Source organism: Chanodichthys erythropterus, chromosome 2, assembly GCF_024489055.1.
Source record: "Chanodichthys erythropterus isolate Z2021 chromosome 2, ASM2448905v1, whole genome shotgun sequence".
Lineage (NCBI taxonomy): Eukaryota > Metazoa > Chordata > Actinopteri > Cypriniformes > Xenocyprididae > Chanodichthys > Chanodichthys erythropterus.
The window spans coordinates 34,398,450-34,425,408 of NC_090222.1; the positions used below are offsets into that span (position 1 = coordinate 34,398,450).

At 35.6% G+C, this 26,959-nt stretch overlaps 1 protein-coding gene across 3 annotated transcripts in view; it reads left to right on the top strand.

The window, feature by feature from the left end:
* The window catches only part of phf1 (PHD finger protein 1), a 46,099-nt gene extending 30,752 nt beyond the window's left edge, over window positions 1–15,347 (top strand). For 2 of the 3 annotated variants that reach the window (XM_067410781.1, XM_067410780.1), the window contains exons 8-16: window positions 2,082–2,177; window positions 2,266–2,334; window positions 2,440–2,563; window positions 4,662–4,729; window positions 5,130–5,261; window positions 6,688–6,766; window positions 8,237–8,352; window positions 8,702–8,785; window positions 13,949–15,347. In XM_067410781.1, coding sequence (XP_067266882.1) covers window positions 2,082–2,177; window positions 2,266–2,334; window positions 2,440–2,563; window positions 4,662–4,729; window positions 5,130–5,261; window positions 6,688–6,766; window positions 8,237–8,352; window positions 8,702–8,785; window positions 13,949–14,207 — 1,027 coding nt within the window. In that variant the 3' untranslated portion in view covers window positions 14,208–15,347. The remainder of the gene's footprint in view (window positions 1–2,081; window positions 2,178–2,265; window positions 2,335–2,439; window positions 2,564–4,661; window positions 4,730–5,129; window positions 5,262–6,687; window positions 6,767–8,236; window positions 8,353–8,701; window positions 8,786–13,948) is intronic. The other variant, XM_067410782.1, reaches the window with a different exon arrangement.
* Window positions 15,348–26,959: the final 11,612 nt, after the last annotated feature.

The window sequence follows — 26,959 nt, forward strand, 5'->3', positions numbered from 1 at the left end:
AGATGTTTGCATTTAGTTCACAAGACTGAATTTATTAAAATAACCCCATTCATAAGTATGTGAACCATTGATTCTCAATACTGTGTGTGGTTACCTGATGATCCACGACTGTTTTTATGTTTTGTGAAGGTTGTTCATGAGTCTCTTGTTTGTCCTGAGCAGTTAAACTGAGCTGTTCTTCAGAAAAATCCTCCAGCTCCTGCAGATTCTTCAGTTTTCAAGCATTTTTGCATATTTGAACCCTTTCCAGCAGTGGCTGTATGATTTTGAGATTCATCTTTTCACACTGAGGACAACTGAGGGACTGAAACACAACTATTAAAAAAGGTTCAAACATTCACTGATGCTCCAGAAGGAAACACGATGCATTAAGAGTCGAGGGGTGAAAACTTTTTGAATTTGAATATCAAGGTAAATTGTACTTAATTTTTCTGCCGGGAAACATGCAAGTATCTTCTGTTGGTTTCCAAAGGTCAGTACTAAATGAAAAACAATGATATTTAAACAAAATAAGAAAAATTGTGACATCTTCATCCTGTTCAAAAGTTTTCACACCCCGACTCTTAATGCATTGTGTTTCCTTCTAGAGCATCAGTGAATGTTTGAACCTTTTTTAATAGTTGTGTTTGAGTCCCTCAGTTGTCCTCAGTGTGAAAACACAGATCTCTAACTGCTCAGAACAAACAAGAGACTCCTGAACAACCATCACAAAACACAAAAACAGTCGTGGATCATCAGGTAACCACACAGTATTGACAATCAATGGTTCACATACTTATGAATGGGGTTATTTTAATAAATTCAGCTATTGTTTTGTCTTGTGAACTAAATGCAAACATCTTTTATGTAAAATATCTTACTCAGGACAGTACTAAACAAAAATAACATGCATTTTTTATTATGTCATTTTCACAGATTCTGCAAGGGGTTCACATACTTTATCATGCCACTGTATATACATATATATATATATATATACAGCTATGGAAAAAAGTAAGAGACCACTTAACATTGATTTCTGAACTTGGAGTGGTCTCTTAATTTTTTCCATAGCTGTATATATAATATATTGGACACTTTACTCACAGTTGAACATGTACGAATGTCTTTGCATAACAAAACATTAAACCAACTGTTGTTAGTCTGAGAAAAAGGTTTAGTGTCATTTGTTTGCAGATGACATTTTAAGAGTGTCTTAAAGGGTTAGTTCACCCAAAAATGAAATTTCTGTCATTAATTAAGCACCCTCATGCTGTTCCAAATCTGTAAGAACTTCGTTCATCTTCAGAACACAAATTTAAGGTATTTCTGATAAAATCTCAAAGTTTTTTTTTTTTTTATCTCCCAAAGAAAGCAAAGAAATTACCACATTCAAGGCCCAGAGAAGTAGTAAAGACATTGTTAAAATAGTCAGCGTGACTACAGTGGTTGACGCAGTGAACACAGTGCAGAGTTTCCGTGTTTTTTACGTCCGAACACCGGCTTGGTATTGGCCGACACTGTTCGTGTGAGCACCATGACACGTGCGTGTGATGCTGACGCAGGAGCCGGCCAATACTGAGTCTGCATTTGGATGTAAACACGGAAGCGCTGCACTGTATGAGACTGATAGGGAAGAGGAAAATTGAATAAAGTCATTATTTTTGTTTTGTTTTTGCACACAAAATGTATTCTCGTCACTTCATAACATTAAGGTTGATTCACTGTACTCACATTGACTATTTTAACGATGTCTTTACTACTTTTCTGGACCTTGAATGTGGTCGTTTCGTTGCTTTCTATGGAAGATAAAAAACCTCATGGAATTCATCAAAAATACCTTAATTTGTGTTCACAAGATGAATGAAGGTCTTACAGGTTTGGAACGACATGAGGGTGAGTACTTAACGACAGAAATTTCATTTTTGGGTGAACAAACCCTTTAAGTGTATAAATATTTTGGGGCGCAATGCAGAAAATGTACAAAGTAAATTCTTTAAAAAGGATTTGCACAACCAACAATTGAAGCAAGTTCAGAGTGAGTTCATTTTAGTTTCAGGAGTGTGTGTGTATGTCTAAACTAAAGCATGTTGTTTTGCCAGGTGGAATCTGAAGATGTTGCAGTGTGGGAGTTGTGGGCAGTGGTTTCATGAAGCTTGCACTCAGTGCCTGACCAAACCTCTTCTCTATGGAGACCGGTGAGGCTGATGCTGTTGTTAAGCGCATGCTGTTGCTAAGCTAATTCTTTCTAAAGCTTTTCATCTGAGTCTCTGCTTCACCTTTCAGCTTTTATCAGTTCCAGTGCTCAGCGTGCACAAATGGTCCAGAGACCATCCAGAGGCTTCCGATGACCTGGTAAGTTCACTTCATCTGTTCTGTTTGCAGAATCAAGACCGAATGCAAAATTTATCTGTAGAGCTGAATATAATTTCTAATGATCCTCATTCTGTTGGATTGCAGGGTAGATTTGGCCCATTTGGTGTTGTATCACCTCTCTCTGTGCTGCAAGAGGAAGTATTTTGATTTCGATCATGAAATCATGTCTTTTGCAAATGAAAACTGGGAATCTTTGCTTCTTGGCACGGTAGGGAAATATCCTAGTCAATAGCACAGACACAGCTCAATTTAAAGTCAACATGAAACACCAAATGCAACCCTGGCATATTTATGAAAGAAACAGGATATTTAATAAGAAAAAATGTTGGGAAGGACCTGATTTTATCTATCAGAAACTCATTTCAAGGTGCCCTAGAATCAAAAATTTAATTTACCTTGGCATAGTTGAATAACAAGAGTTCAGTACATGGAAATGACATATAGTGAGTCTCAAACTCCATTGTTTCCTCCTTCTTGTGTAAATCTCATTTGTTGAAGAGACATCAGAAGAACAGGCAAATCTCAACATAACACCTACTGTTACGTAACAGTCGAGATCATTAATATGTACGCCCCCAATATTTGCATATGCCAGCTCATGTTCAAGGCATTAGACAAGGGCAGCCAGTATTAACGTCTGGATCTGTGCACAGCTGAATCATCAGACTAGGTAAGCAAGCAAGAACAATAGCAAAAAATGGCAGATGGAGCGATAATAACTGACATGATCCATGATTAGATAATGTGCTGTTAATGTGGTTAAAGTTACCATAATTTCTTGTATTCACGGAGACAAGAGAGCCATTGCTATTTTCATTTTTAAACACTTGCAGTCTGTATAATGCACAAACACAACTTCATTCTTTATAAATCTCTCCAACAGTGTGTAATGTTAGCTAACGGAGCACTATCAAACTCATTCAGAATCAAATGTAAACATCCAAATAAATACTATACTCACATGATCCGACGCATGCATGCAGTATGCATGACGAACATCTTGTAAAGATCCATTTGAGGTTTATATTAGCTGTGTGAACTTTGTTTATGCACTGTATTATAGTCGAGAGCTCAGGGGGCAGGGAGCGCGCGATTTAAAGGGGCTGCAGCCTGAATCGGTGCATAGTTAATGATGCCCCAAAATAGGCAGTTAAAAAAATGTATTTAAAAAAATCTATGGGGTATTTTGAGCTGAAACTTCAGACACATTCAGGGGACACCTTAGACTTATATTACATCTTGTAAAAACTGGTTCTAGGGCACCTTTCAGAGGCAGAGCAATATATATTAGTATTGGTACTGTCAATACATACGATGTAGGACGTAGCTCCTCTTATGTCGAAATCCACTGTACAGGAATAAAAGTTCACTGATCACGTGATGAGAGTAAGTGACGAAGACCATGGCGGAGGAGTTGTTGCACAACACAGCCTATATGTCAGACAAATGTCTTATTTTGTAGAATGCGCTCAACACCGCCATTCCCTATTCACAGAGTATGTGCAAAATCGAAAGTGAAAGTAAAACGCGAGTGTGCATTAAAACACGACTTCAACATCCTGCGTTTTCAAAGCGGCTCCGTGATGCATGCAAATATCTCCCAATATGAAAGCTATCTTAGGCTGGGCTGTGTAGTTGTAACCATCTCTCAGCTCTGTATCATGTTTGAAGATAAAATTGGTCTCTATTTGCACTTTGAATATTGAGAGAGTACTTTGATTATGATTGCACTTATTGTTTGCGCTAAAGACTAAGAGAAAATTATGTTATTCGTTTTTATATATAATTTATAAATTGAAATAAATATAGATGAAAGCTAAATAGAAATATTAAAAACAACAAAAATGACTCAAACTGAAATGAAAATTGTAATGTAAAAAAAATAAAAATAATAATAATTCAGAATATTGTTGATAATAATTTTACTAGGCAGAAATAATGCAATAAACCGCTTTGTCCAATAATGATTTTTCCTCCATAAATTGTAAATGCCACCTGGCCATCATGATTCATGGCTTTGTCTTAAAGGATATTGACTAATATTACGGACTTCAATATGTCCTGGTCTGACTTTTTAATAAGAAATACATCAACACAAGAAAGAAAACTGCACTCGTAGAGCTGTTTCGCAACGTTTTAAGGAAGTAAATAGGGTCAATTTAGATTTCATGTTGACTTGAATGTATTCACTGTGAATGTAGTTTTGAATACTCTCTCTTGCAGTTTGTGGTCAATCTGAGCTCTTACCTTTCAAATGCATTTGTTACACACTGCCTTTCATTCGACTCTATATTTTGGTCTCTCAGCTGTCAGACACACCGAGGCAAGACCGTTGCCAAAACCTGCTCAATGCTTTAAATTCCCACAAAGACAGGTGAGACACGGATTATACTCTGAAAACTTGCCGTTCTGCTTGATTTCCATGTGGCAGCCCATAGGGGCATAGCACATATTTGCAATGATATCTGCAAAACCATTACTGTAATTGCTTTACATTATAAGTGACTCTGCGTGTGCTATTTCACTCTCTACAAATAGTGTTTTGATAGCTGAAGGTGGTTCTGTCTTTCAAAATAAATAATTTAAAGTCCATTTCCATTTTCCTTCTGTCAAGGTTTGTGGATGATGCCGCTCATATGCTAGCACTTAAATAACTGAATCAGATGTTTTAGTTGGCAAGCGTGAGACGCCCAGGAACAAATAAAAATCTGTCAGTGAGCCCTGAAGAACAGCAGTTGAATACCAATCCAATCTGATTTTGATCTGTCGTAAAGGTTTGTCTCGGGGAAGGAAATAAAGAAGAAGAAGTGTCTCTTCGGTCTCCAAGTTCGGGCTCCTCCCCCTCTGTTATCGGACCAATCTCCTTTCATCGCTGAACAGCCAATCAACATCACCCACAGGAGAAGGTCAGAGGCAGGAGCACTTCAGGCTCTTTTACTTCTGTAATCTGATGTATTTCTGAGTAAAACAGGATATCAGTAAGATAGAAATGTAGTAAAGGAATTCTTTTGGATAAATCACATACTGTACCAGAATGAACACAATTTAATAAGACGGGAAGGGTTGAAAAGTTAAGAGGATTAATGATATAAGCCGAAAACAAAGTGTCTCTTTAAATTTTAGTTCAAAGATTATGGAGACTTCACAAAATAGTAAGAATAAAAACCTGTATCAAGATAATAAATATGCTCTTCTTTAGTTATTTCAGGTTGACTTTAACACAAGGCAGAATTAACAGAATTAAAAATTTACTTTAGGACCATGTTTTTGTGACCATGTTTGCCAAGCTCAAAAACAGGACACAAAAACATTGCCAATATGAAATATTTTTTAATAATTAATGTTTTTAATAATATAATTGTAATAGGTGAAATAATTATTGACTGTTTTTTTGTGACCATGTTTGCCAAGCTCAAAAACAGGACACAAAAACATCGCCAATATGAAATATTTTTTAATAATTAATATTTTTAATAATATAATTTTAATATTTGAAATAATTATTGACTGTTTCATGTGACCATGTTTGCCAAACTCAAAAACAAGACACAAAAACACACCAGTATGATATATTTCTAATAATTCATATTTTTAATGACATTTTAATGTAATATTTATTATTTTAAATAATTATTGACTTTTTGATCATGTTTGCCAAGCTCAAAAACAGGACACTAAAACATCACCAGTGTGAAATATTTTATTATTTTAAATAATTATTGACTGCTTTTTGTGTCCATGTTCGCCAAGCTGAAAAACAGGACACAAAAACACCATCAATATAAATCAGAATATATATTTTAAATAATTGATATTAAAATAATATAATTTTAATATAACATTTAATATTTCAAATAATTACTGTTTTTTGTGTGTGTGTCCGTGTCTGCTAAGCTCAAAAACAGGACACAAAAACATCACCAGTGTGAAATATTTTTTTAATAATTCATATTTTTAATAATGTAATTTTAATATAATTTTAATATTTTAAATATTTATTGACTGTTTTATGTGACCATGTTTGCCAAGCTCAAAAACAGGACACAAAAACACCACCAGTATGAAACATTTTTTACTGATTCATATTTTTTAATAATATAATTTTAATATAATATTTATTATTTTAAATAATTATTGACTTTTTTGTGACCATGTATGCCAAGCTCAAAAACAGAACACAAAAGCATCACCAGTATGAGATGTTTTTTAAAATAAATAATGTTTTTAATAATATAATTTTAATATAATATTTAATATTTTAATAATTTTTAAAAAGTAAAAAATGAATTGAATTGGATTTGATGTTGAAGTCAGTTGTTGTCTTTGCTGCAGCCCCACGTCACTGCCCTGCCAGCGGAGAGCGGTGGGTCCGGAGGCCCGTAAATCAAAGCGTCGGGTCACTGAGACACAGGTCAGTGCGTCTGCCTTTAACTGCAGCAATCAAAAGATAACTGGCAGAGGCCAAGCCCCCCTGCATCAGTAATGAAACTCTCTCATTCATATAAGACACCCAGCATCACCTTTTGGGTTTGTTATTCTCTTCATATTCATTTGACTTATATTTTGCAACATGCAACACTGAATCAACAAGATCTGTTTACCCTTGCAAGTAGCCATAAAATACATGTGCATAAAGACACAATGACTGCATGCCTCCATTTTGTGAAGAGTCCAAGTGGCATGTTAGCGGTCCAGTGTTAATATTTGGATTTAAAAGGTCATGGCACCAGAAAAGACATCAACATGAATAATGCCTACACAAGCTGCAGTTATATATAAAAAAATGCAATAACATTTTCTTTTTCCACCGGGTAAATTTGCAAAATGTTTAAATTTTGGTGTTATATTTTTATAAATTTATATGCAAGTTTTGAATAGGGACATTTTTTATTTTATTTTATTTTATTTTATTTTATTTTATTTTATTTTATTTTATTTTATTTTATTTTATTTTATTTTATTTTATTTTATTTTATTTTATTTTATTTTATTTTATTTTATTGACCACAGTTTCCTTTTTTAGATGTTGATAGCAAAAATGTATTTTGTCATAATACACAGTTATTTTTAAATGGTTCTCAATGGAGAATAATGCTTTTTGCATGCAGATTGTTGTAGTTATCTACCAGTAGGGGCTAACAGCCATAGCTAACTAGTCAAACCTCACACAGTTAATGTGATCATTCATTACCATAATTTCCAAGCGATCGGGCAATAATGCTATCTTTAATTTTGACCTGCTGTATCAAACTACTATTGTCAATTGACTTTGGTATGATATGTGCCACAGAATAATTCAGTCATTTAGATTCAGTATGTGTACGAGTTCTTCCTCACACTGGTGTCGCACGGCATCATCGCTTCTCTCCCACTGTGTGCTGTATTACACAGCTAACACAGCCATGAATCTTAAGACTATGGGCAGAAATCACCTAAAATCATTTGAAAGTCTAATTTTCCTTTGTGCTTCTCAGCACTTATGAACAAGAAACCATTCTGTTGGAGAGGCGTCTCAATTTTTTAATAATTGTGAAGAAGCCACAGGCATACAGGCGACATGAATAAATGCATTTCTGCGTTTATGACATTTAGTCTTAGTTGAAGTGAAAATGAACCTCAGTTATAAAATAATATCAAAGTCAAATATTTTCAGCTGTATTTTTTATCTTAATTATTTTGTCATTTGTTATTCACAGCAACTATAGTACTTAATGTTGAAAAATGAAAATTCTGTCATTATTTATTCACCCTCATGTTGTTCCAAACCCATTTGATTTATTCTTTAGGACACAAAAAGTGAATTTTTGAAGAATATTCTGGTGAATATGACCTTTAAACTGACAGTGTTTATTATTTATAACAGTTGATCATGTCTTTTTAGACTTGTCCACCAGGAGTTGCGACCAACGCTATTGACCTAGTGCCATGTTGCCACGGTTATGTTGATGGAACAAGCCTGTACAACCCCAGAAAACCAGAGGAAGAGATGAGTTTGGGGTTTGTAGCATGTTAAAATGAAAAACATAACATTTTCAATTTCAACTTTGAACTTAATGATGTTAACAGTATGATATGGAAGCTTGTTTCTGACCACGGAATAATAATAATAAAAAAAAAAGGTAGGATAATTGTGACTTTTATCCTCACAATTGCGAGTTATTAATTTGCAATTGAGACATACAAGTTTATTTCTCACATATTTCTCAGAATTGCAAGAAAAAAAGTCTGAATTGTGAGATAAAAAAAGTCGCAATTACCTTTTTTTATTCCATGGCGGAAACAAGCTTTCATACTATAAGCCATAATTGCTGTTTCATTCATTTAAAGAAGTCTTTATGTATTACAGTTCACCTCCCAAGAGAATGTTTGCCCTCTATCACCCTTCATACAATGGATCTCAGGACCTGTCTAGAACTCTGCATCATTACAGGTCTGTAAAGAAAGTATGCACTGAAGTAAATTAGAGATGAATTTAATGCTACTGTCATGCTGAAAATGAAAATTCTCATATTATTTGCTCAGCTCATGACATTTCAAACCAGTGTGCTGTAGGCTTTTTTTCCCCATACAACTAAATAGTTACTACATGTATCAACCTCCAAAAAGGACCACCTTACAGTTTTTCTTGATTGCTTAAACACATTTCTTGAAATTATGCCTCCTTTTTTCTAAACTCAAATCCATAACTTCTCACCCAATTCTCCAAATTTCCTATTTACAGATCAAAATGAAACTCAAAACCATTCAATCTAGGTGAAAAACCAAACTTTGCCCTGAGACATGACACACAAGTCTTTAAAAACACACACACTACAACATAGTCTTACACACCGGTGAGATAAATTCAAAACAATACTACAAAAACCAGTAATAAGTTATGTTTCTTGATGCTCCCCCTTAAAAACTTTTTCACATGATCAACACAACAAAATACACAACAAATGTATACATTTTCACACTTTATTTATTCCTTAAAGGTGCTACAGAGGATGTTTTGTTTGATACATTTTTGCAATATTACTTGAAACTTTACTAACTGATAAAAGACTATTTATTAGGTGCACTGAAAGGAATAATATTAATATACATCATCTGTGCATGAGGTAGGGCCTTAAAAACATCAGCCAATTGGCCCTCTGGCTTGTCAATCACTGCCGTGACATTCCTTGTGAGAGACGTGCGCGGCTGCGCGCTCCAGTAACTTTCCACACTCCACAGGCGCCGCATGCAATGTTTTTGTCAGGAAACAGGAGTAACAACTGCAGATTATGAGTTACCTGCGGTAGGGTTGGCCGATGTCCCCTAAATTGGCAGTTGACGATGTTTACAGTAAAACATCACGATGGACGATGATATCGTCGGGAGGGTCATTTTAATTATTTTTAATTTAAATACATATAAGTACAAACAACAATAAATTTAAAGTTTGTAAAATACACACTGATGTAGAAGCGGCAATAACAATTCTTTCCATTATAATTAGAGGACACATTTTATTCATACCAGATGCACATTTTGTAAGTAACTTTAAAGTTTACTTTATTCTTCCCCAGTTCACCGCTTACTTACTTCGGGAGAATTGGATGAATTCACATGTTGTAAATCCAACAGAAGCTGCGGCACAAACTAACATGCCGGCGCCCATAACGTGTATAGCACAACTAACGGGTTCATTATAAAGGTGCTCATATTTGACAATCGGAATATCAGATATTTTTTATAGTTAACAAATTTTTGAATATTTTGAATAAAAAAAGAAAACTGAAAAAAAAGCAGATCATCAGTCATACACCGCTGTGGTGTGTGACATGACAAGCGATGACGTGTCACCATGGAAACAATAAAGTGATACGTTCTAAATAATGTTCGGCAGAATATTTTAAATTTACGTGCGAAAGGGTTATTTTATTTCCCAACTAATGACTCATCTGGGCTTTTCCTATTTTCACAGACTAACACACGTCACGTCTCTGGCATAAACTACAGCATTTAAAATAGCATATATGCATTAGTTATATACTCAATTTAATTTACAGAGCAATTCCTGCAAAGATTTTAGGTTAACTATAGTCTATAGAGAGTGTGTCAACTCGCAAGACTCGCAGCGGAGCGGGACGGGGGCGTGGCATCTCCATCGTGATCGTCCATCGGCACAACCCTAACCTGCGGTGAGTCCGACGTAATGAATCCACTAACAAGACACAGCGAATGCCGGTGGTAAACACTCGTGTTCCGATACTCGTGCACGAGTTTTGGGAGGCGTTCCCTCGAAATGACCTGTGAAGGAGGGGGGTTGTTCTTGCGCATGCGCTCATTTCAAAAACTCACTAACAGTCTTTGGTTTCTCAGTCGACGAAAAGATCCTCTGTAGCACCTTTAATATACTGTACAGTACAATACACCAAACAACAACAACAAAAAAATATCCTTCCCCACCCCAGCATCCCATCTTTGGTCTGGGACAATCTTGTCAACATCACAGGCTATATTGGCGGGGGTAAAATCCTCTTGCATGCCTGATCCACCCTGGCACGCATCAACTAAAACTCGTTCCCCAGCCTCCCTCATAGTCATACCATGGACAAGGACATGGTCAACTAGAGTGACAGAAATTTCATCCGAGGCTGCTTGTCTCCTTTCCCTTCCTCCTCCTCATCCTCTTCCTCCACACCTTCCTCCTCCTCCTCTCTGGTGTCCTCAACCTCTTCAATCACGTCTCTCTGGATCTATTGTTCCAAAACTGAATGAACTGACTTTTATCTATCTATTGAAGGTTCTGATAAATTTTGACTCTTAGTGTTTCCACCTGGGTAACTGTGTGCTAATTGAGCTCAAGCTACGCTGACTTGAGTGAACAATACTGAATGCTAGTGCTTTCTAAATGACCACATGGTCTAGCAATGAGAAATGAAGGGATTTGTGTCTAGAGTTTTGCAGTGACAGTTCAACAAATCTGACTCATGTGTCAAAACAGGGGAGTAGTGTTTATAGTTTAGGGAAATGGGTGTTCAAAAGCCTGGTTATAGTGTTTAAGCAATTGAGAAAAACTATAAAGACACAGCAACAGTGTTTTTACTTCTTACTTAGTATTTTTGTCTTGTTTTCCATTACAGATAACTTAAATCAAGATACATTTACTTGAGTAGGAAAATTATTTTAAAGGGTTAGTTCACCCAAAAATGAAAATTCTGTCATTAATTACTCTCCCTCATGTCGTTCCACACCCGTAAGACCATTGTTCATCTTCAGAACACAAATGAAGATATTTTTGATACAAATCTGATGGCTCAGTGAGGCCTGCATTGACAGCAATGTAATTAACACTTTCAATGCCCAGAAAGACATATTTAAAACAGTTCATGTGACTACAGTGGTTCAACCTTAAAGGATTAGTCCACTTTCAAGTTAAATTTACTCACCCCCATGTCATCCAAGATGTTCATGTCTTTCTTTCTTCAGTTGAAAAGAAAGGTTTTTGTTGAAAACATTCCAGGATTATTCTCCTTATAATGGACTTCAATGGGCACCAAACGTTGAAGGTCAAAATTACAGTTTCAGTGCAGCTTCAAAGGGCTTTAAACAATACCGGACGAGGAATAAGGGTCTTATCTGGTGAAATGATCTGTCATTTTCAAAAAAATAATTAAATGTATATGCTTTAAATAAACAAATGATTGCCTTCCAAGTGGTTCTGCCAAAACCACACTTTTGTATTCTTCAAAAAGCTTACGCTGAATATCCTATTCAACTTACGGAACAAACACATTTTTTCACGAATCAGTGGTTTGGAGCGTGTATCAAACTGCCAAAGTCACGTGATTTCAGTAAACAAGGCTTTGTTACATCATAAGTGTTTCGAAACGTTTTGAAATTTCAATGGTTCACATGACTTTGGCATTCACGCTTCGAACCACTGATTCGAAACAAAAGATTCGTAAAGTTTTGAAATCGCCCATCACTAGATATTGTTGAATAAATTTGTTATTTTGTTGTTTTGGTGCACAAAAAGTATTCTTGTCGCTTCATAATATTAAGGTTGAACCACTGTAGTCACATGAACTGTTTTAAATACGTCTTTAGTAACTTTCTGGGCATTGAAAGTGTAAATTATCTTGCTGTCAATGCAGGCCTCACTGAGCCATCGGATTTTATCAAAATTATCTTAATTTGTGTTCCAAAGATGAACAAAGGTCTTACAGTTTTGGAACGACATGAGGGTGAGTAATTAATGACAGAAATTTTCATTTTTGAGTGAACTAACCGATTAAGGTCTTATGAAGTGAAATTATAGGTCTGTGCAAGAAACTGAGCATTATTTACAACATTAAAGGTGCCATCGAACGTCTTTTTACAAGATGTAATATAAGTCTGAGGTGTCCCCTGAATGTGTCTGTGAATTTTCAGCTCAAAATACCCCATAGATTTTTTTAAATTAATTTTTGTAACTATTTTGGGGCATCATTAACTATGCACCGATTCATGCTGCGGCCCCTTTAAATCTTGCGCTCCCCGCCCACAGAGCTCGCGCTTGCCTTAAACAGCATAAACAGCATAAAGTTCACACAGCTAATATAACCCTCAAAATGGATCTTTACAAAGTGTTCGTCATGCAGCATGTATAATCGCGTAAGTAATTGCGTAAGTGTTTATTTGGATGTTTACATTTGATTCTGAATGAGTTTGATAGTGCTCCTTGGCTAACGGGCTAAAGCTAACATTACACATTGTTGGAGAGATTTATAAAGAATGAAGTTGTGTTTATGCATTATACAGACTGCAAGTGTTTAAAAATGAAAATAGCGACGGCTCTTGTCTCTGTGAATACAGTAAGAAACGACGGTAACTTTAACCACATTTAACAGTACATTAGCAACATGCTAACGAAACATTTAGAAAGACAATTTACAAACATCACTAAAAATATCATGATATCATGGATCATGTCAGTCGCTCCATCTGCCATTTTTTGCTGTTTTCCTTGCTTGCTTACCTAGTCTGATGATTCAGCTGTGCAGATCCAGACGTTAATACTGGCTGCCCTTGTCTAATGCCTTGAACATGAGCTGGCATATGCAAATATTGGGGGCGTACATATTAATGATCCCGACTGTTACGTAACAGTCAGTGTTATGTTGAGATTCGCCTGTTCTTCGGAGATCTTTTAAACAAATGAGATTTATATAAGAAGGAGGAAACAATGGTGTTTGAGACTCACCGTATGTCATTTCCATGTACTGAACTCTTATCATTTAACTATGCCAAGATAAATTCAATTTTTAATTCTAGGGCACCTTTAATACCTGTAATCCACAGCCTCGGCAAACGGTCCTGAGCACGTTCATGGCAGTCTAGAGTGCAAGCTTCCTGTCGCATAATGACGTATTAGATTTTTTACTGGAAAATAAGACAAAAATAGAAAGTAAGACAATCTTTTTTTTTTTTTGTTGTTGCTGTAAACTGTTGTTGTACAAAAAAGATCTATATAAGGATTCTTTCCAAATTCTCTTTATAATTAAAATATAATTTTGAATTTGGCTGAACTGTTCTTTCAAATTGAGTACTTTTTGCATGTCTGTGTAATTGTTCTCTTCAGTGCAGAGGACCCTTGTCGACTTCCAGCCCCCTGCCTTCCATTTTCTCTGTCCTCGGGTCACCCACCCGGACAGCGGTATGAAAACTGCCCTTCTCTCTTCCTGCGTGACGTGCCACCCTACTCCAGTACAGTCGGCATGGGGGGGCCCACGGCCATGGGATGGGGGGGAGGCGACGCCGTCCGGATCCTGGCCAGACGCGTAACGGCGGACGGAAAAGTCCAGTACCTAGTTGAATGGGGAAATGTGAGCGTGTACTGAGAATGTGTGTGATAGAGAAAGAGGAAAGGGCTAGAGACATCAAGATGCATCATTAGGGTTTGCATGGTTACGAGCAGAGGTGTGAAAGCATCAATGAGCAGGTGGGTGTTCTGCGGTCGTCTCAAGAGCAGCGGGAGAAGAAAACCACATCGAGCAAATCCAGGTTGAGCTACACAGCAGCTTCACTCTGAGATTATACTGTTAAATCTACTACAGTTTCTTTTACAGTGTCTCCTATATTTTGAATACTGTTAGAAAACGCCTTTAGAATGCCTTGAACTTTATTATCATGATTTGTAATGTATAAGCTATTCATCACATGTTGTTCATGTACACATAACGGTTAAAATGTACAATTTCAGGAAAGCTTTTTCATGCGGTCACATCAATAATTGTAATATTTTAATGACAGGGAAATGAGTGCTCCTCTGAAAATAGTCATTAAAGAAATATTCCAGGTTCGGTACAAGTTAAACTCAACCCACAGCAATTATGGCATAATGTTGATTATCACAAACATTAATTTCCATAAAAAATGGACGTGACGTTTTAAAATGCTCACTATTTCAATAGAATAGCTATAAGACTTAAGCAATGTTTTAAACATTTCCATGATTATCATAACACTTTTTCTTTTGTCAAATCAACTTTGATAATTAATGTGGTTCAGATAACATCATATCTTGAGTTTCTGTTGATTAAACACCTTCACTGTATTAACTCAAATTTTTTATTTCAGTGAACTCAAAATTTTAAGACAACCAGGTAATGTATTTAAGTTAAACCAACAATTATTTTTTCTTACAGTGTGTAAAAACGATTTAAACAGCTTTACAGCTCAAAATGTTACGATTCACATTTCCGCTTTTAAATATTGACCATTACTTCCATTGTAAATGCTTCACCGTAGTCTCAATTTTTATGCCACAAATGCGGTCGATTGACTTTATCTTGTACTGAACCTTGGAATACTCCTTTTACAGTAAGCATGCCATTCAAATGTTTCATGATGGATGGCAAATAAAACATAAAAAATGCAGATAATCCCTTTTTTAAAACATTAAGAGATCATTTTTAACGATTAATGACAAATTGCTAAAATTTAAAACATATGCTATTGAGAGAGCGGATTTAAATGAATATAAGACTGTTCTAAAATCACTGTAACACTGTGGAAGCCTGTCTCTGCCACATAGGGAAAAAAACAACAAAAAAACATGCTTTTTGTCATAATTATAAGATGGAAAAATCATAATTGTGACATAATAATAATAATTATTTTAAAAAAATCAATTAACTTTCAAAAAATGTCAGTTTTTTGTCATAATTATCATTAAATTGACACAAAAACATGTATGAGATCATGAATTCATAATTATGAAAATTTGAAATTTACATAACTTTTTCATCATAAATGATTTAGTATGTCATAATTATGACTTTTTATGTAATTTTGATTTACCAAAGCATGTTTTTTTTTTTCTTACGTGATGGAAATAGGCTTCTATTGTAACTCAAATGACTTGAATTAGCAACAGAAATGGGGCCTATATTTAAAGACGACAGAAACTGAGGAGATCGAGTCCCTGAACATTTATCAGGTTCAGTACAGATTACATGCAGATCATTCTACCTGAATAAAAGTGAGGCAGTTAGTCCTTATGTGAAGCTCATTTCATCAGTGAATGATAATGAATGTATTGTGTGTGGTCTTTTTTTAATCCATGGTACGTACTTGTTAGGACATAGATGGACTAATTTCATGTCAGGGTGACAAGAATTAGCAGACTGTAGTCTTTTTTTTATAGTCAAGTTTAATTTGATGTATTCTTTGACGTTTTGTCAGATTATGTTTATGTATTCTAGGTTGAGACCTAAAATGTAAACAAACAATAAAAAGATACAATTATGTTGTATAAAAGTTGCCCCTGTCGACTTTCTCTGTTTATATGGGGGAAAAAAATCGCTCTATTTTTTAAAATCTAAATTCCTCTTATGTTTAAATTCGGTGTGTGATTCTTTATAATGTGAATGTGTGCGTTTATTTTTGCGACCACCAGGTGGCAGCCGTGTACGACCATTGAACGCCCGCCTTCCTCTAACAGGTGAGCGCACTCAAATGACACTCCAGGAATTTCGTTATGCTTCTCAGAGGTTCAAGTGCCTCGTATTATGTTTTTTTAATAAGGAGGATTATTAGATATTTTGAGAAATATCATAACAGCAGACAGCTGGCATGTTGTAGTTAGTTTGGAGTTTACTGTGTATGCGTCGAACGACATTTTGGCTCCGGTTTCCTTGACAGCAGGCCTCAGTTTCTGGCTCTGAGGAGAATCTTCAGAGAAATATATGCATTAATACAGTACAAGTGAAGTCTGAAATATAGTAATTAAGATTTACGTGGACATGATTAACCAAGCCTAGTCGTGTTTACCAGTGGAAAAAAAAATTGCTATACATATAACAACTAATCGTCAACTAATGCGAAATGAAGGTGGTTTGCTACAATTTTTCTTTAATTAGCCTACTGTGCATATAAACTATAGTCAGTGTAAAAGTGATGCAGGTGTATTTGTGTATGTAAAACACTTACGTAACATCATTGTTCTTCTGTATTTTGTTTCTGTTTGTGTGATGTGAATGCCAAAATACTGATTGACCTACCATGTACTGTACATGTGAAGGCTGCATATGTTTAGTTGGTAAAGAGAAGAGATTTTTGTGTAGGGTAGGATGGGGTAAGAGATGCCCCCTGGGGCAAGATGACCCCCCACCTAATTTCTCAGCACTTTTGATGAATGGCTATGCTATTTTTAATTTTGCCATTTCATCTGAATATCAACATTTGTGAGATTTAGTCAGTCAAAACAGTTTTGAGGTTAATTGATTTTAATTGAATTTTGTGTCCAAATAGTGATCTATGACATTGTATTATGTGGAATAGCAAAGTTTGTGTCTATTTGTTAATGAGGGATTTATTTATGCGCACATTAATGATTTTAGATTTGTGGAGTAAAAGTTATAGTTTTTAATTGAAAAAGTAAAAAGTTAAAATTAGACCCTTGGGGTAAGAATTGGCACACAAGGCCCCAAAAGAGGCATGATGTTATTTTTAAATGTAATAATTATTGTAATTAATGGGGTTATTATTCAGTATTTCCATGAAATACATGCCCCTCTTTTATTATTTTACATTTTGTGCTATAACAACTAAATTAGCAAATGTTCATTTTCTATATAACATATTGGCTGATGTATCATCATCCAGCACATGCTAAACTCATATCTAAATATGTTACAATTTAAAAATAAATCCACATCGTTATTAAGAGGGGCATCCTCCCCCATGTTACTCTATGCTTATTAATAGTTTGGCAATGTAATTAAAGAGTCTAATAAAAAATAAAATGTCAATAAAGAGACTCATCAGTAAAGAGACTATAAGAAATAAAATGTAATTATGTTTAACATTTAACATGTTCAGTTTGTAGTCCAAAAACCTGGAAGAGAGGTTTCATTTTTTAAGCTAAATGCTTTCCCTCTGGAATTTTCTCGTGTTTTTTTTATAATAATTATATATTTACCTGGCTGGTAAAATGAAAATGACCTCATGATTTCCTCACCCTCAAGCCATCCTAGGATAATATGACTTTCTTCTTTCAGAAAGAGTTATATTAATATTCACCCCGATGCTCCAAATCTTGCAGTGGATGGAACCACCTGTTTTTTTAAGCTCAAAAAAAGTGCATCCATCCATCCATCCATCATAAACGTACTCCACACGGCTCCGAGGGGTTAATAAATGCCTTCTGAAGCGAAGCGTTTGTGTAAAAAAAATATCCATATTTAACACGTTATACAGTAAAATAACTAGCTTCCCCCGATTGCCTTCCGTATTTAACTTACAAAATGTTACACTATCTTTGTAAGTTGAATACAGAAGGTGATTTGGCAGAAGCTAGTTATTTTACTTCATAACTTGTTTAATATGGATATTTTTCCTACACAAACGCATTGCTTCGCTTTCAAAAGGCCTTTATTAACCCCCTGGAGCCGTGTGGAGTACGTTTATGATGGATGAATACGCTTTCTTGAGCTTCACTTTCTTTGTGCACTGCCATTATAAAGCTCAGGAGCATCAGGGTGAATATTAATAACTCCAATTGTATTCGTCTGAAAGAAGAAAGTCATACAACTAGGATGGCTTGAGGTTGAGTAAATCCTTTAATGAATAGGACAGCTTTATGCAACTTATCTATGAAATTTTTTTTTAAAGACTGTGTGTAATTTATGTTTTAAAGAAAATAATTAATAAATAAATTATTATTAATTTTATAAATTGAAGTCTAAAAACTCTGAATAAAAATCCTGAATGAATAAGTTGATGACTGAACTGCTCTATAAATACAAGAAAGAAGGGATCAATCACAGTTTAGTATTCAAATGCATAAAAGAAGACCAATTGTATTGTGCAAATATTATAAAGATGTCATCACCGTTAGTCAATGGGAGATTTTCAAAGTTTAATCCTGAATCTTATATAAAGTATACAAAAAGTAAGCATGATGGTTTGTTGTATTCACTACAGCTTGTACTGGGTATGATTGTGTATGTGACCAAATACAGTATGTGAACTTGAAATGAAAATTCAGTTTAGTTCCCCATCGAAATGTTACACCTTATTCTAAACAATTAATGTGTCTGTATATATATATATATATATATATATATATATATATATATATATATATATATATATAGAGATCAAGATATATATATATATATGAAATTGACCTCGTAAAATGTCATAACTGGATCTTCCAGTGAAAATGACTGACTTCTCTCTAACCCAAACAGTTGTGAAAGGGATTTGAGATTTCTCTAGAAATTGTGATTTATGCCTTTCCATAAAACATCCAACACTAGGTGGTTTCATGTGCATTGCTTTCTGGTTGCTAAAGTGTTCTTGGTGGTTGCTAGGGCGATACTAGTTGGTTGCTTGCTGACCCAAGTCAGAAAGATCCCTCCATCCTTGTGTCTCTGAAATATTCAGATATAGTTCTGTTACCTATAGGACTTTTGTCCATATTTGACCCAAACATGGGTTGAAACAACATAGCCAATAAGAAAGCACTTTGAAAGTGATAGTATTGTATTTAACTAGTCTGTAGATTGAGTATGATTAAAGTTATATCAGGTTAAATTCTGGTTAAATTTCAGGTTAAATTCTGTAAGATTTTACATCGAGGTTCACTCATCGCTTAACTTCAGAACCCACATCGATGGCATCAGATAGAAATACCTATAGTATTCTAATTTATTACGATTACCATTTTAATATTCGATAGAATTTACATGGTTAATTGTCATGTGAATCTAAATGAGATTATATCACATCCAATTTACAGACCTACACACAGTGCATTTAGATCGATCTACACTGGTAATCGCGCACACACATACACGCGCGCGCGCTCTCTCTCTTCACCGCCCCCTTCTCTCTCTCTCTCTCTCTCTCCCTTCGTTCTCCTCTTCTTCATCACTCTTGTTTTGCGCGTGTGTGATATGTGATGCGATATACGGGCTGTAATCATTCCAATGGCTCTTGTCGAGCATGGACGATGATTTTGTTTCGATTTTTCCATACGCATTACGGGAATATCGCTCCAGCGTCGACGCAGTCCATGAGCACAAGGGGTATTTCGCTTCCTTTGACTGCTGAAGGATATTTTCGCATGTCGAGATACTGATGAGACACTGAGAGCACGTTCAATGCCGTTGGAACATGTCATATGTTCCCTTTCAAGGTAAGAGGTCTCGTTAGATTTCTGCTGCATATCTCCCGTGTTCCTCCCTCAGCGTCCTCCTGCGCTAGAGTACCGCTGCTGCTGCTGATGCTCTCAGTGATGCAGGTGGAGGACTGCTGTCATTTTATCACTCCAAGTCATGCAGTTTCTCTGTGCTCGTGAGGGATAGAGACCCCTCTGCCCTTTACAACGTTTTAAAATAGGTTTAAGTACCTGCAAACAGAGCAGGGTCTCTATTGTAAGTGCATCCCAATGCATGGAAGCTCACTGGTGAGAGGAATTATCTTGAATTGTGTATATGAAATGGCTCAGGTGGTCAGTACGAGTACTGTACTGAAATATCATTTCATTTGGATACTTTTTGTGTCTGTACTCTGAGTTTTGTGAAGTAGCTGACTGGAGATGTCACTGCTTTGTGGGCAAATGAGCTTATTGCCTTCCTTTTGCAATGGTGCATCTGTAACTAATCCCCAATAACAGAGGCATCAATACTTTAAGAGTCACTTAATAGTTTTTAAATAGTGTATTGATGTTGAGTGAGGAGCACTGATTATTCATTCATATTTTTTGTGTGTGTAATATTAGTCACTTCAGTGGCTTTACTTTTTGATCTCTTGTGAGGACTTCATCGGACAGACTTATACTTTGCTGATTTTAAAATGATGTTAGTTTAACTCTTGGATTTGAGTGCAGCAGGTTATGTCATTGTATAATGTTTTTGTGGACAGCATAAATGGTTGCTTTTATATTGTATAATGAAAAAGGAAAGATGACTGGGTTGAGAAGTAACTCAATGACTGACCTCTGTCGGTTCAAAGTCAAAGCGTGGAAACTGATTTTTGAGAATATAATATGCCTGAGTTCCACCTCGGCTGTTTCTTGTTTGTTTAGTTAAGAGGCTTTTCTAATGGGAATTTTCTTTTAATGTTTGTTCCATTAGGGAGAATAATTGTTTTGGAGTTTTGGAACACATTCAACAGTGAAAGTCGACTATGGTCAGCGTCTAAAGAAATTAATCATAATAGGCTAACTGTCCTAACAGTCTCATAATGTGAAAGTAATTCTATAATGCTAATTTCAAGACTTTTGCTGCCTGTTGTTAATGTCTAGGCATATTTCAGTGCGTCACTGCATGTTCACAATATAGACAATGTATAGATTGTTGTAAAGGCCATCATGGACTCTTTTAAAGTGAAGAAGGAACACCAAACTAATCATGAAAATCTGACGTTTTCCGTGTTTAAGTGCTATAATCGGGTCCCCGGTGCATCTACCAACCCAGAAATTGTGAAATAGGACAACCCAGTAACTTTGTTTTGGTAACCCTTTCTCTGCAAGCATGTTAAAAAACGAGCCACTCAGATTTCGCTCCCCTAGTGAAGCAGGAAGGGGATCTTATTATAATATTACCGCCCCTTAATCTACACGTTTCCACCTACAGTTCTGCCATTTTGTTTTTGCAAGCGAGGCAAAGCTGCAGATGGAAAAATATATAAGTAGTTTAAATAAATGCAATGTGTTTCTTCGGTTCAGGCAGATCCATTTTCCGTGTGCTTTCCCTTAGCCTCCATATGCTCTATTGCTTTATGCTAGCACAAACAGAAGTTGTGTTTGACAGAAATCGGTGTTATGACTCACCCACAAAACAGCTTAGACCACTAATGTGATGTTGTGTTACACCGGACTGCTTCACAAACGAGGTTCAATTCAATGCTGAATTTGCACAAAAGATTAACATGACAACACATGCTAGACGATGAGTTGAATTAACTCAACAGTAACTACATACATTTATCTACTAACCATTCAGAAACATCCAGATTCATTCTAAAAGTTGTAACTTCTTCCTGAGTCTCTCCATCAGTGTCGACTCTGGTTTGAACAATGTAAGAATGAACACCGTTACTGACAATTGTCATTTTGGCTGTGTGAGATTCTCCAGCTTTGTTGTTGTTGAGCAACCAAAGCGTGAGCTGTTAAAGCTCCGCCCTCTTCTGGAAAGGGGGTCCGGGTGCAGCAGCTCATTTGCATTTAAAGGTACACACACAAAAACGGCGTGTTTTTGCTCACACCCAAATAGGGGCAAAGCGATGACAAGCAATAATAAATGATCTGTGGGGTATTTTGAGCTGAAACTTCACAGACACATTCTGGGGACACCAGATATTTATATTACATCTTGCGAAAAGGGGTATAGTAGGTCTCCTTTAAGTGTGGTCAGTTTAGACATTTGACCATCTGCCCAATTAGTTTTTTTTTATGTGCTTTTGAAGTGATATCAGAAATAGATTATAACACAGATGTGTAAAAAAAAGTAATTCTCAAATAATGGTGTTGTAGTCTTTGCAAACGGAAGTACAGAAAAAATAGTGGAATGTGCTTTATTTCCAGGCACATTGTTAAGCAGACAAAAAACTTTTTATCTACGGTGCTCAGCGTAAATGAGTACACCCCTTTTGAACAGTAACAATATCTCAAACAAAAACAATTTCCAAAATGTTGACAAGACTAAGTTTAATATAAGATCTGTTTAACTTGTAACATGAAAGTAAGGTTAATAATATAACTTAAATTACACATTTTTCAGTTTTACTCAAATTACGGTAATGCAAAAATGAGTACACCCACCAACAAAAACTACTACATCTAGTCCTTTGTATGGCCTCCGTGATTTTTAATGACAGCACAGAGTCTTCTAGGCATGGAATGAGCAAGTTGGCGACATTTTGCAACATCTATCTTTTTCCATTCTTTAAGAATGAGCTCTTTTAGAGACTGGATGCTGGATGGAGAGTGATGCTCAACTTGTCTCTTCAGAATTCCCCATAGGTGTTCGATTGGGTTCAGATCAGAGGCCACTGAATCACTTTCACCCTGTTCTTCTTCAGAAATCCAACAGTGGCCTTAGATGCGTGTTTAGGAACGTCATGTTGAAAAAGTGCACAACGACCAAGGGCACGGAGTGATGGTAGTATCTTCACTTTCAGTATAGAGCAGTTCATCTGTGAATTCATGATGCCATCAATGAAATGCAGCTCCCGACAGCAGCAGCACTCACGCAGCCCCACATAAGGACACTGACACCACCATGTTTCACTGTAGGCAACATGCATTTTTCTTTGTATTCCTCACCTTTGCGACACCATACAGTTTTGAAGTCATCATTTCCAAAAACATTTATCTTGGTCTCATCACTCCAGAGTACAGAGTCCCAGTAGTCTTCATCTTTGTCAGCATGGGCCCTGGCAAACTCTAGGTGGGCTTTTTTGTACCTGGTCTTTAGGAGAGGCTTCTTTCGTGGACGGCGCCCATGCATGCCATTCCTCTGCAGTGTACGCCGAATTGTGTCACAGGAAATAGTCACCCCAGTTTGGCTTTCTACTTCTTTAGATAACTGCAGTGAACTTGCATGCCGATTTTCTTCAACCCTTCTCATCAGAAGAGGCTCCTGTCGAGGTGTTAACTTCCGTGGAGGACCTGGACATCTCTGTGAGATGGTTGCAGTTCTTTTTTAAATTTTTGTTCCACTTTTGCTACAGTATTCTGACTGATAAGTAAAGCTTTGCTGATCTTCTTGTAGCCTTCACCTTTCTGGCGTAAAGAAATTATTTTCTTTCTCAGGTCTCAAGATATTTCTCTTCCATGTGGTGCCATTGCTGACAGCATGAAATGGGAAGGGGTTTTACCACCCTTTTATAGTCAACTGTCTGCTGGACACCTTTGTAATGAATAATTAGACTCACCTGTGGTTGAATTCTTGTTAAATTAGACATTTGTATTCTAAAATAGCTCCATACACCTTCAGTGGGGTGTACCATTTTTGCATCACCCTAATTTGAGTAAAACTGAAAAATTTGTTCCCTAAGTTATATTATGAACCTTACTTTCATGTTATAAGTTAAACAGATGTTATATAAAACTTAGTCTTGTCAACATTTTGGAAATTGTTTTTGTGTTCATAGAGATATTGTTTAAAATGTTACTTTTCAAAGGGGGTGTACTTACGCTGAGCACTATATAACCAATGGCTAGAGTTTGCCAGATTGAGGGAGTTCTTTCTAGTTTTGTGTGCGATATGCATCAGGCATTAACGGCCTCTGAGTGGGACTAGTCAAAGTTCATCAGCCTTTATTTGTGTATTTGCATTCTCATTAGCATAGTCACGATACTGGGCAGAGACCTCATGAATAAACACATCAGATGTAGAGCTTTTTATGTGATTTTTGTCATCATTGACACTTCACACTCTTTCATCTCTCCTTCAGGACTGTTCAGCTATACTTTACAAAGAAAAGGCATCATCTTAAAGCCACAGACACACTAGACTTTGAGCACACAAATTTCTACGGACACTGCAATGGTCACAAAATGACGTCATATTCTGTGGCATATTAAAAAAAAAAAAATTCAACATACTGTATGATAATGCAGTCTACTGCAGTCTACTTCACTTTACGGCAATGCTGCTATCCTGCAGATTTTAAGTTTGCATTCTTTATTCAGCTAAAAGGTCACACTGCGGCTTATCAATCTTCTGTTGGTCACGTCTTAACGAGATATGAACTTGCAGGTCAGAGTTCACCAAACTTGAGCTTTGGAATGCAGCAAAATGTGAAACTTATTCGTTTGAGCTTTCATTTCCTATCACACACATTCACATGCATATGAATGGAAGTCAATGAAAAGTAAAGTGTGACCTTAACTGCAATAGAACTTCATAAATGACACACAAAGCACACGGGAGACTTGGATCTAATTGATTTCAGTAGTATTTGGCGTATGCTAACTACACAAGCAATATAATAAAATATTGGTTTAAATAGTCCATTTCAGTTAGATTCTGTATTATTCTTCAGTATTTAATGAAGTAGTATTATATAAATATCAAAATATATATTGAGATTATACCTTTAAATGCTGGTTAGGTAGTTCCCCAGATTTTAGAAGAGAGCTTCTGACTCACTTTGACCGCAGCAGTGCGGAATAAATCACTGTACTCCGGGGTTTTAATATTCACACCAAGACCACATAAGAGGCCTGCAAGACTCAGGCAAATGTTCCCTTATTATAAAGTCAGCCTTATAGTAATTCAATTATACTCAAATGTTTAGCCTACAGCTTGACTTAACAGGCTTCTGTAGGAAAGATGATCTCCCCATTTTGATTGGTTTTAACTATTCATGTTGCCAGAAGGTCATTTAGGGCCAGAAAACCTAAAGACTGATTCAGTCTAAAGTCAGTTTAAGGTGTTCTGAACAGATATTACATTCATCAGTCATTTCAATTGTAAAACTTTTAATAAGAGTTTATGAACTTACACTTTTTTTTTAAAGAAAGTAAAATTATATTAAGCAAGGATGTATTAAATTGAGCAATAAAGACAATTATTATGCTACAAAAGATTTATATTTCAAATAAATGCCTTTTTTTACTTTCTAATTCTATCCTGAAAAAAATCCTGAAAAAAATGTATCACAGTTTTCACAAAAATATTTGCAACTTATTTCAACATAATATTCAACAAATAATAATAATGTTTTTTGAGCACTAAATCAGCATATTAAAATGATTTCTGAATCATCATGTGACACTGAAGACTGGAGTAATGATGCTAATTTTTCAGCTTTGCCATCAAAGGAATAAACTGTATTTTAAAATATGTATTAAAAAATGTACTAAAAATTTGTAACTGTATTTTTGAAAAAATAAACGCAGCCTTGTTGAGCATTAGAGACTGCTTTCAATTTTTTATTATTTTTTTTAAATCTTTCCGACCCCCAAACTTTTGAATGGTATGCATATAAACAGCAGCTTCAGTTTGTGATAAATTCATATTTTAAGCTGCAAGCAGAACATGCTAATTAGTGTTTTTTGCTAAGACAAGCATTATTTTTATTGTTGCTCATACTCAAAGGAATTGAACAAAGCCCTAACCTTATTAACTTTGGTGTGTAACTCATCCTGAGTATTTCATGAGATTGTTGAGAAAAGGTGTGCTATTACTTTTGTGAAGCTCGAGCACTTTTACTATAGACTATAGACCATATCTAGGAACCTAGAATATCATAAAGGGAGTGCAACCATATAGTAACATGCTAAAAAACACTCAGAACAAGTTAGCATAGCAGTGACGTCCAAACATCCACAACAGCCTAGCATTGTGCCGCGACGTTTGCATGGAAAAGCACCAAACACATTTTGTTCAGAAAATGTAAAAATCTAGTTGGTGATGTTGTCTCAATATAGTTAAGCATGAAACTGCATCCTTATGCTTTTTTTTTTGTAACCCCCTATATCAATGTTTCTCAATGAATCAGATGTCACTGCATTAGGCTACATGCGTCGTGTTATGTTCTAACCTGTTATGACTCTTTCCTATGGGAGCTTCTTTCTGCCACTAAATAATAAAATAAAAAAGGTAACTGCAACTTTTTATCTCACAATTCTGACTTTATAAGACGCAATTGCGATTTTGCATCTCACAATTCAGAATTGTAAGTTAAAGTTAGCCAATTCTGACTTTATAACTCGCAATTCTGTTTTTTTATATCATGCAATTCTGACTTTATAACTCGCAATTCTGACTTTATATCATGCAATTTTGACTTTATATCTTGCAATTCTGACTTTATAACTCGCAATTCTGACTTTATATCACGCAATTCTGACTTTATAACTCGCAATTCTGACTTTATAACTCGCAATTCTGACTTTATATCACGCAATTCTGACTTTATAACTCGCAATTCTGACTTTATATCTCACAATTCTGACTTTATATCACGCAATTATGACTTTATAACTTGCAATTCAGACTTTATAACTCACAATTCTGACTTTATATCACGCAATTATGACTTTATAACTCGCAATTCAGACTTTATAACTCACAATTCTGACTTTATATCACGCAATTATGACTTTATAACTCAATTCTGACTTTAT